Source organism: Fukomys damarensis, unplaced genomic scaffold (genome assembly GCF_012274545.1).
Source record: "Fukomys damarensis isolate Sample0158 unplaced genomic scaffold, DMR_v1.0_HiC HiC_scaffold_23, whole genome shotgun sequence".
Classification (NCBI taxonomy): domain Eukaryota; kingdom Metazoa; phylum Chordata; class Mammalia; order Rodentia; family Bathyergidae; genus Fukomys; species Fukomys damarensis.
In genome coordinates, this window is record NW_022900935.1 from 46063119 (window position 1) to 46077868 (window position 14750).

The following is a 14750-nucleotide window of genomic DNA, read 5'->3' on the forward strand; positions in this document are numbered from 1 at the left end:
CATCCTGGTCTTGGCAGCAACTGAAAAGGTCCTTGTTGTGTTCTTTTCTCCCATAAAAAAGAGTTAGCTTAGCCAGCCTAATAATCTGTCCCACCCCCGTAGAAGTCCCAAATAGGCCATTTCTGCAGTATCACATAAAGTTCCCCAGACCACATCAGGATGTGCAGTGACGCTGCAGGCTGAGTGGGTGTTGCACTACATACAGTTGATGCTGGAATTAGCAGATACTGTGGAAGCCCCTGTCTGCTAATTCATGGAAACTCCACATACCTAATAAAGTCCATGCTGTCTGAGGATGATACTAAAGCAGGTCTTAAAAGGGGAACCTCCCAAAGTGGGAGCAGCTGCTCAGCCCGTGTCATCCCCAGCCAGGGCTACCTGCCAGGGAAGTACTGGGCTCTGACCTCTGCAATAACATGTATGCTTGGGTCTTGGTAGTTTGAAAGTAAGGACCTTGGGGGTTTTGATCCAGGTGCTTCTTATGGAAGTGGTCAAATCCCATGGTGGGAGCCCGGGTTTCAGTGTCAGAGCAGATGTAGGTTATACATTCCTTCCTATGGGAGCCCAAGAGGCCTGCACAGGCCCGTCTTTGAGGACCAGCCTGCCAATTGCCACGCTCCAGTTTTGTTTTTGTTTTCTTTTCTTGTCTGTGCAGTAATTTGTTTTGTTTTAGGGATACACATCATTGTCTTTTAGTATATTCACATGGTTGCACAACTGTCAGCACAGTCTTAAGAACCTGTTTCATAACCCCCAGAAGAAAAAAACTGCCACCCTTAGCTGTCATTCCCCCTTCCTCCCAGTCTTTGGCAACCCCTTGTTTATGTTCTGTCTGTCCGTAGGCCTGGACATTTCATGCATAAAGAATTAGGCAGCATCACCATGCCCACCTCTCTTCTTCTTCCTCCTCCTCCTCCTCCTTCTCGAGAATCAATTTAAAAAAAAGATCTTAAGATTCATTTTGGGTCATGGCTTTAGAGGTTTAGTTCATGATCAGTTGGCCCTGCTGCTTTTGAACCTGTGGTAGGAGTTCTGGTAGAACCTGCTACTCACCTCATGGTGCTGTGAGCAGGGAGGAGGAGACTAGTAGTATTCCATAACCTGCTTCAATGATATGCCCCCAGTAACCTAAGTTCCTCCATTTAGGCCCCATCTCCTGAAGGTTCCATCCTACCCCTATATCCCCAGTAGCACCAGGCTAGAGACCAAGATATTGACATAGAGGCTTTTGGGGGACACTTGGATCCAAACTAGCCTTCTGCCATGTGCCTCTGTCGCTGTCTGTCTCTGTCCTACCCTCTTTCCCTCTGTCTGTCTGTCTTACTATGTATTCCGGGCTGGTCTTGAACTCACTGTGTAGCCCAGGCTGGCCTCAAATTCATGGCAGTCCTCCCACCTCAGCCTCCCTGAGTGCTGAGATTATAGACCTCTTCCACCATGCCTGGTTTTGCCATATGTCTGTCTGTGACACTTTGAGTTAAAGAAAGCAAAACTTTTCCACAGCAGTGAAACTGTTTTATAGTTGAATGAACATAATTTTGTCTGTATTTTACATTTGTGGAATCTGAGGTTCACAATTTGTGACTCATCAGTGTCACAGGGCTGGTGAGCACAGAACTAGGATTTAACTCCAAGGTTAAGCACTTCTTGGGTTCTGAAAAGGTAAAGCTCAAGAGTCTACCTCAGACCTAGGAACCTCCTCAAAGGCAGAGACAGGGAGAGGTATGGTGTGTGGCTCCAGCCCTTCTTCCGCTGTGGGGATAACAGGAGCTCTGGTGAGCATGTCCCTGGCCCATGCTGTACCTGCAGTCTAGCAAACCTGGTCAATTGTGCATCCTCCTGGGGCAGCCGAGGCCTGGAATGAAAGTTTTATGTGGACCCATGAAGGTACAGAGGAGGCTGTGTAACAAAACAGGCCAGGTAGGGCCAGAGTACCAGCAGTAGTACCATTGTAGAAAATGATTGTGAGTCTGCCCTGTAAACCACAGAGACTGCAGCTGCAACTAGGTAGGAAAGGAGACAGTCCTGTTTGCAGCCACTTGCTGCAGTCCTTGCACATCCCTGCTGCCCCATTCCCCAACCAAGGTTGGTCTGATGTGCCAGGCAGAGACTGCTCACTCCAGGTGTGGGTGAGCTCATGATCCTTTTCAGTTGCTCTTTCCAGTTTCCTCAGAGGATTTATGCTTAAGAAATACCTGTCTAGGGAGGTGCTGCTCATGGAAGGGAGGGAATGACTTTGGTCAGTGAGGTGTCCGTGTATTCCAGATACTGTAGGGTAGTACCCTTGCCTCCAGCAGAGGAACTCCTTGTTCATTAGAATCAGGCTACAAGATAGCTTGATTGCAGCAAGAAGAGATGGGACCTTTTTATGACCTGGGCAGCTGCTTAGCCTTGTGAGCAAGATTGGAGCATTGCTCCTCTTGGGATGCAGGTTCCAGGGATGCCTGGCTTGGGCTGTGGGGCTCAGCTGATGCTCTCAAGGGGCTGCTTTCCCTCTGAGGACTCAGATTCAACTTCCTCAACTCAAAGAAAAGAAGGGCCTGCCCTAAGACCTGGCTTACTCCACCAGTGCAGCTGCTTACCAGGCCTCTACTTTGGGAGCTTTTCCACCTTGCCCTCCTGTGGACACTATTGTCACTGCCTCAGAGGAGGGAGGAGGGTGACCCTGTTCCTACTGGGTCCCTGTCTTGATGAGCACCCTTCTCCTGTGTTCAGGGCCTGAGTCAGTTAAGCCTGATAGCCCATCCTACAGTTTCTCCTATACATTTGCACATTACTGTGCAAAATGGTTGCAGACTAGGGAAGAAGGATGTCAAGGAGGGCAGGGGTTCCAAACAGAGAGATCAGACTTGTTTCAGGGAACACCATGTCCCTTAGCCACTCAGAGCCCCAGCTTGTACGTCTGAGACTCAAACAGTGATGTGCCTGGAGGCTGTGGTGAGAGTGAATGAGTCTACATTTACAACTCCCTAAGTCCTTGCCTGTCCCTTGGTGATCACTAGGAAGAAATAGACATCACTCACTCACTGGCAGATGGAAACTTCATCCTCGCTCTAGTATGTGAGCCTCTGTTCTGGCAGAGTATAAGACATGCCAGGTAATTACTTTTCCCAAGTTGTAAACATTGCTTTTGATCTTCTTAAGTGAGGTATAACAAATATCTTATCCAGACTACTGGGATTAGGGTGGTACCAAACCAATCAGTGCACTGATTTAGTAATCACACACCCTTAATCCCCGTGTCACACACTGTAGATTTCAGCCACCTCTGAAAAAACCCTCTGACCATATGAGGCTTTGGGGGGACATCTAGACACAAACATAACCTTCCACCCCGACCCCCACCCCTGCCCAAGATTCATGCACATCCCTTTATGCAAACGGTATTTAGTCTATCTCTAAGAGTTGCAAAAGTTCTAACATTCCCAGCACTGCTGAAAATTCCAAGACAAGAGTCTCCTGAAATTTAAGGCAAACTCTTAGCTAGAAGCCCTGTAGAAATGAAAAGAAAGTTATACATTTCCAACATTTAACGATACAAGATAGACATTTCCATTTCAAATGTTACAAATGGGAATACAAAGGAATGGGACCAAATTAAGTCCAAAATCCAATAGGGCAAAACATTAAACCCCACCATCCCCTGCAATCTGTGGCCAATTGTGAACTCCCAAAAGTTTGGGTGGCTCCAGAACTATAGCAGCTCCCATGGCTTCTCTTTTGGGCCAGCTCTGCTCCCTCCTTGCAGTTTGCCTCTGAGATCTACGATCCTAGATTCTCCAGACCTCTGGGATCTCCACTGCACCTTCAGCTTCACACGCATAACTTCACACTGCCTTCCTGAGCACATTGCCTCGCCTCCCAGGGCTTCTTCTGAAATCTAGGTGGAAGCCTTCCTGACCCCACAACTCCTACATTTTGCATGCAGTTAAAACTACACCACATGGATGACACCAAGGTCTGCTGCCATGTAGAGCAGTAGCCAGGCTTCCTTCTCTCTTGTCTGTAGAGATCCAGTGCCTATGAACCAAATCCTGAGGAACAATTTCCCTAGACCAGTGCCATTCTGAAACATGGTGCTCTGGGGCTCTCTTCTGAAGCAGTTTTTTCATTTTTGCAATTTTGAAGCTGTAAAGGGTGGAGTCCTACTGCTTCTTGTGAAACCCTTAGGCCATCTTTTCTATTCTCTGGTTCCTTCTCACCAATCAAGATTTCGCATCGCCTCTGTTCTATCTTTGCAGTCCACAGCTTTACTGGAGTTTCTTTTATGGCCAAATTCAAAATGTTTTAGATCATTCTGCTGGTTCTTTGCTCTTGATTCTGAACATAAATCTGGCCAGAAACCCCCAACAGTAGCCATGCGACCACCTCAGCATTAGACTGCCTTGAAATTTCTTCTGCCAGATTAATCCATCATCCTTAATCTCAGACTCAGGCAGTCTCTGAATATGAGCAAAATGCAGCCAAACTTTCTACCAGGGCATAACATACATCATCTGGAGTCCAGTAGCCATTGTCCTTGGAGCAGAACCTCCTGAGCCTGGTCGTTATTGGCTTTCTATTCTTCTGAGCTCTGACCAGAATCTCCTGTACAGTACAGCCTAATGCATTCCGGCTCTACTTTTTTAGCCACCATCTCTGAATCTTTCCTAAGTCTTCCCCTTCTCAAAGTCAGTTCCAAAGGCTCTTGAGCCACATGGCCAGGTAATATCACAGCAATGACCCCGCTTCTCTGGTACCAAATTCTGTCTTAGTTACTTTTCTTTTGTTGCTGAGACAAAATACTTAACACCAGCATTAAAGGGAAAGGGGTTTATATACCTCACCTTTGTAGAGATGTCAATCCATAATCAGCTGGCCCCAAGGCAGAGTGGCACATGGCAGAGGGGCATCATAGAGGAGAAATAGTTCATGGCACCCACACAGTAGCAAAAGCAACAAGGGTTAGGGTTAGCATCTTTCTGCCCCTTTTATCCAGACTACTTAGGGCAAGTAGCACTCACATCCTTATTCCTAGTGCCCTTGAGCCTAGCATTGCGCCATGAATCAATTCCAGTGTCACACACTCTAGATCCAGCCACCTCTCCCACCTATGACCTCGTGAGGCTTTGAATTCATTTCCCTGGCTCTGGAGCTAGGCCCTTCTCTACTTAGCACTCCACTTTGTCTCCCACACTCACAAAACTCACACATTCAACCATGACTTGATTTCCAGATAATCCATGCTTCCAACCAGTACTCTAGGCACAAGCCATAACAAGGAATGTGAAAAAATAAATGAATAAATAATGTGTGTGGCACAAGTATTGATTATAATTTCCATTGCATAGGTACTGTGTGATTGTGTACTCAGCATTGTGTAAATGGTGTTCTATGGATCTCTGTGAGGTGACTTTGAGAAGTCTGCTGTCCTGAGACCTCAAACAGTGGGGTCAGGCTTCACCTTGAAAGATGCTTTGCATTCTGTACCCCAATGAAAGTCTTGGTTTCTGTGGTTCTCTGTTGCTTTTCCTCTTCTGAGTAGGGTTATGTAGATAAAACAAGATAGCTTCTGTAAAATAGCCTCCTGAAAGAAGGGGTCTCCACATGAGCAGGCTAAAAGGTCCCTCTGTAATTAGTTGGTCCTGGTTCCTCTTCTTTCCCTTCTGGCTCTTAGAAGCACACCTTCTCACACTCTCTGGAGTCCATAGAAAATGGGTTGGGTTTCCCAGTTCACCTGCTTGGTCTTGGGTGGGGTGGGAGGGCCCTACAAGGGCCCTCAGGTGGTGAGGCTGCTGTTGCAAGATTGTTCTAACCCAGGCAGATCGCTCTGGCCCTGGCAGATGCCCTGGATATAGTGCACAGGGGCTGTGGGCTCTTTGTACACTTGCCAGCAGAAGATGAGTAGGAAAGCGAGGCTTTCAAAAGGCTGTGTCCCTCTTTGAAGAGAAGCCCTTGTCTTGTGCCCTCCTGTTTGTTTTCTTGCTGCTTAAGTGCCTTCACTATAGTACCTCTTTGGACGTTGGTGGACACTGTGGGGACCAGAAGAGGACTGGAGGCTCCAAATGGATGGAGGACTGGGCAGGCACTGACATTGACAGACATTTCTTTTCAGGGTGGGGGAGTAAAGCTAGGTGAAGCTTGGCCTCTTAAAAGCCTGGATTCCTAACCTCTGGAGGTGCAGAACTAGGACAAGGAGCTTGTTGGAGCTGGTTTCTTGCTGACAGCATCAGAGGCTGCCATTTTCACTGCCTAGATTTGGGTTACAGCCTAGATTCTTGCCCTTGTTCTTATAGCATAAGGTTTGGGCCTAGCTGAAACATTTCCTTCTGTCCTCCAAGGACTGAGAACGCAGATGTATGTGTTCTTCTCCTAGACAGAAGCAGCAGAGGAGGGCAGAGGTACTGGTTGGAAGCATGGATTATCTGGAAACCAAGTCATGGTTGAATGTGTTCCAGTTTTGTGAGTGTGGGAGACAAAGTGGAGTGCTAAGTAGAGAAGGCCTAGCTCCAGAGCCAGGGAAATGAATTCAAAACCTGACATGGCTGCTAATTCATGACCCTGGATGAGTTATGTAGCTTCTTGGGGGGCTGCTTGCTTGTCTATAGGATAGAGCTGATGGTCACATCTGCCTCACAGGGTTCTATAAGTGTTCAGTGAGGATACAGGCATAGGTCACAAGGAAGGGTGGGGGTACAAGGTATGTGGCATTGCCACTGACCTACTGTAGTACTGCTGCTTGCTCTTCTGAGTGGTAGTATTGAAACATGGAAAGAGCTGCTTTTTTTTTTTTAAGGCAGGTTCTTGCAGGTTCTCTTGCCTTGAATTCACTATGTAGCACAGGCTGGTCTTGAAGTCATTGCAGTCCTCCTTCCTCAGCCTTCTGAGTGCTTGGATTACAGGGATGCACCACCACACACCCTGTACAATAAATACAGTTTTTTTGTTTATTTGGTACCAGGGATTGAACTCGGGACCTTGTGCTTGCAAGCAGGTGGCAGAACCACTGAGCTAAATCCCAGGCCCAATAAATACAGTTTTAAAGGTTATTATCAGATTCTTACATTACTGGTGGCAATTTCACATAGTGTAGCCACTTTGGGAAATTTTCAGTTTATTAAAAAGCAAAAGATACACTTCCCATATGACCCAGCAACTCCACTTCTAGGTGTCCACCCAAGAGAAGTGCATGTGTTCATGCAAGCACTTGTATGTGACTGTTCATAGCAGCATTATTCACAACAGTCCCAAAGTAGAAACAACCTAAGTGTCCCATCAGTAGATGAATGGATAAACAAATTGTGATCCAGCCACATAATGGACTACTATTCCACACTGAAAAGGATAAAATGGAGATTCATGCTGCATCATGGGAGAACCTTCAAATTATATTAAAGGAGGCTGCAATGGCAGCCAAGTATAAACAGGTACTGAGTGATTCCATTTGTATGAAGTACCCAGAATAGGTAAATCATCAGAATCATGGGCCAGGGATTTAGCTCAGTGATGCTGCTACCTGCCTCACAAGTGCAGGGTCCCGAGTTCGATCCCCAGTACCATTTAAAAAAAAAAAAAAAAGGCTAGATAAACCATCAGAAACCAAAAGCAGACTAGTGGTTGGAAAGAGGGAAGTGATTGCTAATGGTCCTGGTTTTTTTAGAAGGGTGATGAGAATGTTTTGTTGTTGTACAATTCTAAAAATGCTAAAAGCCATTGAAATGTACTCTGTAAATAGGTAAATTGTATGGTATGTGAATTATATCTCAATAAAGCTGTTATTAAAAAGAAAAGTTAATACCAGGGTTAACTAAAATGAGATCATCTAATTTTGGAACAGAGTTTCTTACCACTTCATTGGAAGCCTCATGAGTGGATTGGGCTCTGGAGTCAGAGCGTTTTCCTTAAGGATTCTGTGACATATATCCATCCCATTTGCCCTCTTTTCTTTGTATGCAGTAAGATTGATCAGGTAATGTCTGCCTCACTTTGAGTAATTCTGAAGGGACCATAGAAAAGATTACAGTTGTGAAAACGTGGCACATCTATTGTAAATGAACACTAATTTCCCTCAGTCCTGGCCTAATTTACGTCTTTGCCTTCTCTTTTAACACTTCTGAAGTCCTTTATGGAAGGAGATAGAGCCCTCATTTCTCTCCTGAGGAAACTGAGACTCAGAGAGGCAGAGATTGTAGACATTGCTTCACACTCAGTTGGCAAGACTGTGTCCAGCTGCAAGATAGGTTCTTTGGCTGGTGGCTGAAACAATTACTGTGTAAGGGGGAAAGATGAGCAGTTAGTTTGGTGACACCATACCCTGGAATAGTTGTCTCAAAGTGGGCCCAGTGGGTGATCCCTTGAGACAAAAATATCAGAATTTCAGTTGATATGTTCATCATTTCCATTTAATTTTACATATGTGATATATGTCACATTTTATAACCTACTGGCACCAGCCATTGATCTGTGACTTATTAAGGGCATATTCTGTCAAGATTTTAGACCGTTGCACTCAAGGAGTGGGTTGGGAATCCAGAATCAGGGAAGAGGAGGCACCTTGAAAGGTCTTTCTGCAGTTCCTTCCCTTGGTGATTATTCAGTCTTCATAGTGAGCCCCAACATTAGTTTTTTGTTTTTTTCTTTTTCTCTCTCAGAGCAGAGTTGTGCCTTGTTGGGGCCTGGGAGAGTCCATCTCTGAGAGGGCAGTGAACCCAAAGATAATTCAGAGGTCATGTCAGAGAAGCTTCAGGAATGAGGACTTCCAAAGCCTAGAAAAAGGGGCTTGAGCTGGAGGGAGGATGTGGGAAAGGCTTGGATCTTGAGCCTGAGCCCCCCAGCCGGAAGGTACTTGGATCCAAGTAAGATGGTGTCAGAAGCTACCACCTTTGCCCACAACTCCTTTGTCTTGGCCAGGACAGTCCCACCTGGCTTCCATTGCTGTTACCCACCATGAGCATCTGGAGAGGCACCTGCAGGCTGTAGCCCTGTTAGTGCTGGGCCAGGCCTTGATGAGCCAGCCCTCCTGTCCCACCATGCTGAGGCAGGCCACATAGTAAACACCCCATGGCACAGGATGCATGCTGTTTCCCATCCAAAGCCAGAGACATCCTGTGAGCCTAGTCTTTACCTGACTATCTACATTTTGAGCTGGTGGCATAGAGTTTAAATGATCTCAGAAGCCCTACAGTCAAAGGCTTCTTGCAGTTGGGAGGCTCACCTCCCAGTCATGGGGAAGAAAGCCAATGGGGGCCATGTATGACAAGGGCTCTGTAATCTCACTGTGGCCTTCAGGTCTGTTCCTGCACAGGGAAATCAGGGCTGCGGAGGAAAAGTGTCCAGGATATCGGAGGAACTTGAAGGTTAGCCTGGTGGCAATAACAGGAAGATCATGTGCACCCCAGCTGTAAGGATCTGTGGAGGTCATCACTCCTTACCTGAGTATTTGGCAGATGGGTGCTGGGGCTGATGTTGGTCAGCATCGGTGCTTTGAGACCAGTCCCTCACCTAGTGGTCAGTGGAAAGCTGGCAGCACTGAAGCTGTAGGAAGAGGCAGTTACAGACTGCCCCATCTGCTGCCATTTGCGCCTTTCCAAACTGAAGCTGCAAGCATTTGCTGAGGCTCTCTGGTAGCTTTGTAGAGAAGCTTGTGGTTATCTCAGAGGAAGATGGAGCCATAGCCTGTCTTCCTGTAGCTCCAGGGCCAGGGCTGCACTTCTCTGTGGGAACCAGCAGTGCAGAGAGCATCATGGACACATCTTAGGCTCTGGCATATGGGAACCACTGTGCCCTGTCTGCCTTCTCAAAGCATCAGTATTTGGTGGTGTGTGAAGCCAGGGGATACAAGGGTTAACAGATCACCTTTGGAAAGGTCCTCATCTAGCCAGCCCATCACTGTGTGAATTTCTTAGTCATCATTTTGTTTGCTTTTCTGTCCCTTAATGTGGGCATATAACAGCTTTTGCTCTGTGTGTTTTTGTTTTTTAAAAACACTGCTTGTAGAGCCAAAGTTGGCCCAGGAAATTCTGCAGAGCTCTCTAAGGCCCTGGGCAGTGGGCCGCTCCTTACAGGGTGCCTGGATCTGGTCCCTACCCCCATAATTGGCGGTCAAAGATGTGGCCCCAATTTTGTCCCACTTCTTACACTTCTCAAAATAGCCTTGCTGGGCCTGGATTTTAGCTTAGTGGCACCGCACATGCCTTGTAAGTACAAGGTCCTGAGTTTGATCCCCAGTACTAGGAAAAAAAAATAACCTTGCTCTTTTGAATCACCTCCTAGAGCTTTTCCTCAGTGCTCTCTTGGATCAACAGCCCCTCTGACCAGGATCTTGACACCCTGTCTCCCCAGCTATTCTCACTGAGCTGTCCTCTGCCTGTCTCCCCCCACCTCTTCCTCTGGTGGAGGCTGGGATATTGTTTTCCAAGGAGGAAGTGAAGTCCAGTTAGTGTTCTCCGAGGAACCTGACCTGCCCTAGTCCTCCTGGGGGAGGGGTGGAAAGTGGAGCTGCAAGGGCACAGTGGGTAAAGGCTTGGGCACAACTGGGGATTGTGGACCTACTAATACCAGCTTTCTCCTGCTTCTGAATGACTGCCCATCTTGTTCTTGCAGCCTACAACCCTCCCACAGGGCACTATCAACATGAACCAGTGCACAGATGTGGTGGATGGAGAGGGCCGCACTGGCCAGAAATTCTCCCTGTGCATTCTGACACCTGAGAAGGAGCATTTCATCAGGGCAGAAACGAAAGAGATCATCAGTGGGTGAGTGCTCAAGTGCCGTGGGAGGGGGTGTGACTCACCCACCTACCTACCAGCAGGTCTTGTGTGCTAAATTAGCCAAATCATCACTGCCTCCCTTCCTCTGAATACCCTCCCTTTCTTAGTGCTGCCACCATACATTCTTAAGGTCTCTGCCTAGATTTCCCACTTCTACTCTCAGCGCACCCCAGTCCACCTCCCAAACCATGTCCCTACAATCAGATATGTGTTGCTTGGTGGCTTCAAGGCCCTTCCTGACTCTGCAGTGCACCCCACTGCCATATCTCCATAGGGCTGAGCTGCTAGCATTGCTTATGCACTCCTCTCAGTGCAGAATAACCCCTTTCCTCCAGGCTATCGAGAGTCAGTTTGCATTTCAACCTGTAGAGTGTGTTGCATGAACCATAGGGCTCCATCATCCAGCTCCAGGTTGAATGAATGAGCATCTTCCTCAAGTATGGCCCTTAAGAGTGGAGGCATGTCTCAGCCATATGCCCAGGTCCTCACAGATGAGCTGCATCTCTGCGGAGTCTGGCTTCTTTAACTGGGAAGAATGGGCAAGCCTCTTGCTCACACCACACTCCTCTGCAGAGTTTTAGGAGAAGGTCTGCCAAATGGAGGGTGGGCCCAGGTTTTAACATAGCCAGCAGTCACAGAGGATAAGAGCTCTGTGCCTGAGTTTCCAGGAGCTCATGGTCTAACAATAGGACATTTACTACCCACACACCGCTGCCTGAGCCATGGTAGAAAGCTGTATGTGGTCTGTGTAGATAGGTAGGCAGACTCAGCAGGCTTGGCTGGGTGCTCAAGGAGTGGATCTTGAAGAATCCCCTCAACTTTTAAGGCTCAAAGGAGGCAAATGCATCTAAGGAAGTTGTGGAAGAAAGCAGAACTGGGAAGTTGATGAGAACTGACTGACAGCTGCAAGCAGGATAGAGGAAATTGGGAAATTCTTTGGTTTGAGCACAAGGATGTTCCTTGAAGTACCACTTTGTTTTAGTGTCTCAGCCACACCTTACCTCAGACTGAGAGGAAGCCAGAGGTAGGGACAAGGGCACCCCCTGCTAGGTGAGTTTGCATTTTAAGCTCCTGAGGACAAGTTAAGGGAGGGATCACTGTGTGTCTCTCCCTAAACTTAATCTAGAATGATGAGATTTAAGAGGAGCTATAGCTTCTAAAGAACCCTCACTCTGCATCAAGAAGCCTGAGGGCCAGGAAGCAGGGCAGCCTCTGTATTTCTGGCTCATACTTCTTTCTGCTGCCTGACCTAGCCTAACCAGATGTACCAGTTCTACTGGATTCCTTGGGGAACCTCACCTTCCCATCCTGGGACCCAGGGAGGGAATGGGAGAAAGGAGTCAGAGGTCCCTAGGGCAGGATCTGGTTTAGTGACATGCCATATAATTAGAGGGTGACATTTAGCATTTAATCAGTCCTTCAACAGTCAGGCCAGGGACCTTGCTCTGTCCGGAGCCTCCCCCTTACCCCCGTCACTCCTTTTCTCTCTCAGTAGTACTAGCCTGCTTTCCCACATACTTCTTTCTCTCTATGATGCTGTCAGCTCCATCTGCTCTCCATTATGGAGTTGGGGATCCTTGGAACCCACCAATCCCATTTCCATACCCAACCCTCTCCTGTCTTCACTGGGTTTGTTAATTGTAACACATCTGGATAGCATTAGACACTTCCAATATATTAGGTTTCCATGAGAAATCCAAATGCAGAAGACACATTCTGTCATCTGTCCCTCATCTGCCATCTGTAACTCCAGCTTCTTATGGCTGAGCCATGATGAGATGCCTTGTACACAACCCAGGGCCTTTCCAGAGTACCTCCTAAGTTCCTGAGATACACACTCAGCACACTCAGGGGAACTCAGCAGCTCTGTTCAGTGTTCCGTCAGTATGTGGCCTGACCAGCCTTCAGTCTTCCCTCAAGGGCCACCCCACACAGCTCTTCAGTGTTGCCAGGTGGAGGTACCTGCAAGGCTTAGGGCATCTAGAAGGTTTTGCGATCCCACCATGCTCCCTACATACTTGGGCCCTTTGAGAGCATGGTAACCTTGACCTGGGAATCTGACATAGGTGTAGGAGTAGACTTCTACAGACAGAGGTTCTCAGAGTGTTCAGCAGCAATGTTAGCCCCTGTGGCAGACATGAGGAATGAGCAGGAAGAGTGGGTTCAGGTCCCTGGGGAAGCCTGCCCCTTTGCTGGCCTTGAAAGTACAGGTGGCACTCTCCTTTTTTGTTTAGGGGCCACAAAGAAGTGACCTCAGGACCTATATCTCTGATGGCACAGGGTAGCTCTTGACTCAGTACTGTTCTTCCTTGTGCCAAGCCTGGCTTCCCCAGCTATCATCAGCTGTCAACTGCACAGCAATCCTAAGGCTGTCCCAGAAAACCTCCAACTCTGACCCACCCTCCTTCCCTTTTTTAGCATACAATTAAAGAATCACTTCTGGAACTCTCCTCTCCTGCCCCGGGAGTGCTGCTGGGTACAGGGTCAGTGTAGCCTCCAGCCAGGATGCAGCAGTGCAACCTTCACCACTTCCACACAGGGTTTGGACCAGCACTGACCCTGGTGCTCTGGGAAGGTCTAGGCCAGTGTGTCCTGAGGTTTCTTACCCTTTTGGGAGAAGTCTAGAGTTGTCTTGCCCTTCCTGCACTCTGTACCTCTAACCCTTCTTCCCCTGGACTGGTATGACATCTGATTTTCATTCACTTAGTCCTTGTAAAATTCTACACAGTGGGAGAAACAGTGTTCGTGCCATAACGTGATCTAGCACCTGGTTTCAAAAATGAGACAAACCTCAAAGTAGGCTAGAAGCACCCAAGGCTGTGATCAGATAGTAGCAGAGTCAAAGCTGAGGTCCCAGACACTTACCTGTAGCCCCCTCTCTTTCCACACCCCCTTGTGAATTCCCCAGTCCTGGTTCAGAGATACCCTTCTGCTCATGAGCTTTGGTGGCAGTCCTCAGCTGCTCTGTCTGACCTTCTCTAAAGGCAGAGTGCTTGGCCCCCTCCCTGTTTTAAGAGGTGGTTTGGAAGATCAGCTGCTCACCTCTGAGGTGACCGACCATAGGGAACTTTGCTGACATGATTCCTGCTTTCCTCCTTGGGGTAAGCATCTGCTTCATCAATCCTAAATGGCTCCCAGTCACTGCCTATTTGAGTACTTTCAGAAGTATTCTGTGTGAGCAATTTTAGAGCCAAGTTGAAGCCCACCAGACACATCCAGTAATGAGTGATATGCCCTTATGACCCCAAGCCTGTGGTCAGGTCTGCCTCTTTGCCACAGTGGATCCTTGTCTGGGTCTGGTCCTGGCAGAGCCTGTGCTTCTAGCCCGTTCTGTGAGCATGTCCTGGACCAGCTGTGGTGTCTCTGCTCAGTGCCTGGAGGAATGGTCAGTGGATGGATATCTTTAAGCAGGAGGTGTAGGTTCGTAAGGCCTGGGCCACCCCAGCAAGAGTTAGGACTATGGTTCCTGAGAGCCAGGATCTTACCTGGTATTCTGTCTCCTCCCCTCTCCCCAGGTGGCTGGAGATGCTCATGGTCTATCCCAGGACTAACAAGCAGAACCAAAAGAAGAAACGGAAAGTGGAGCCACCCACCCCACAGGTAGGCTTACCAGGTGGCATCCTATCTACAGAGATGGGGGAAGAGCTGAAGGTACCTAGAGGCTAGAGAGTTGAGAAGAGGTCAGGCCAGGGCTAAGGTAGTTATACCCTGTATACCCACCTCCTTCCTCCCCAGTCTGGTGACCACAGTCCACTCTGTCCTCACTGAGTGTGTCCTCTGGCCATTCTGTGGGCCTCTAGGGAAGGAAGAGAGGGAGGAGGGATTGCTACTGCACACACTCCTCTGTTGCCATAGCGAGAGGTGGGGTGGGGGGTAGAGAGAGGGAGTCCTAAGATGTTCTTGTGTTGTGAGGGGCTTTGAGAGTCCCTTAAAGCCTAGGCCTTGGAAAATGAGGCTGAAGTCCTGAGTCTGACAAAGGGAGCCTTTTTTTTTTTTTTTTTT

The 14750-nt window shown here is 48.0% G+C and overlaps 1 protein-coding gene across 1 annotated transcript in view; it reads left to right on the forward strand.

Annotated features, from left to right (window-relative positions):
- The window catches only part of Mprip (myosin phosphatase Rho interacting protein), a 215543-nt gene that overhangs the window by 149077 nt on the left and 51716 nt on the right, over positions 1-14750 (forward strand). The window contains exons 4-5 of the mRNA XM_010637397.3: positions 10582-10733; positions 14264-14348. Of these exons, the coding sequence (XP_010635699.2) occupies positions 10582-10733; positions 14264-14348 (237 nt within the window). The remainder of the gene's footprint in view (positions 1-10581; positions 10734-14263; positions 14349-14750) is intronic.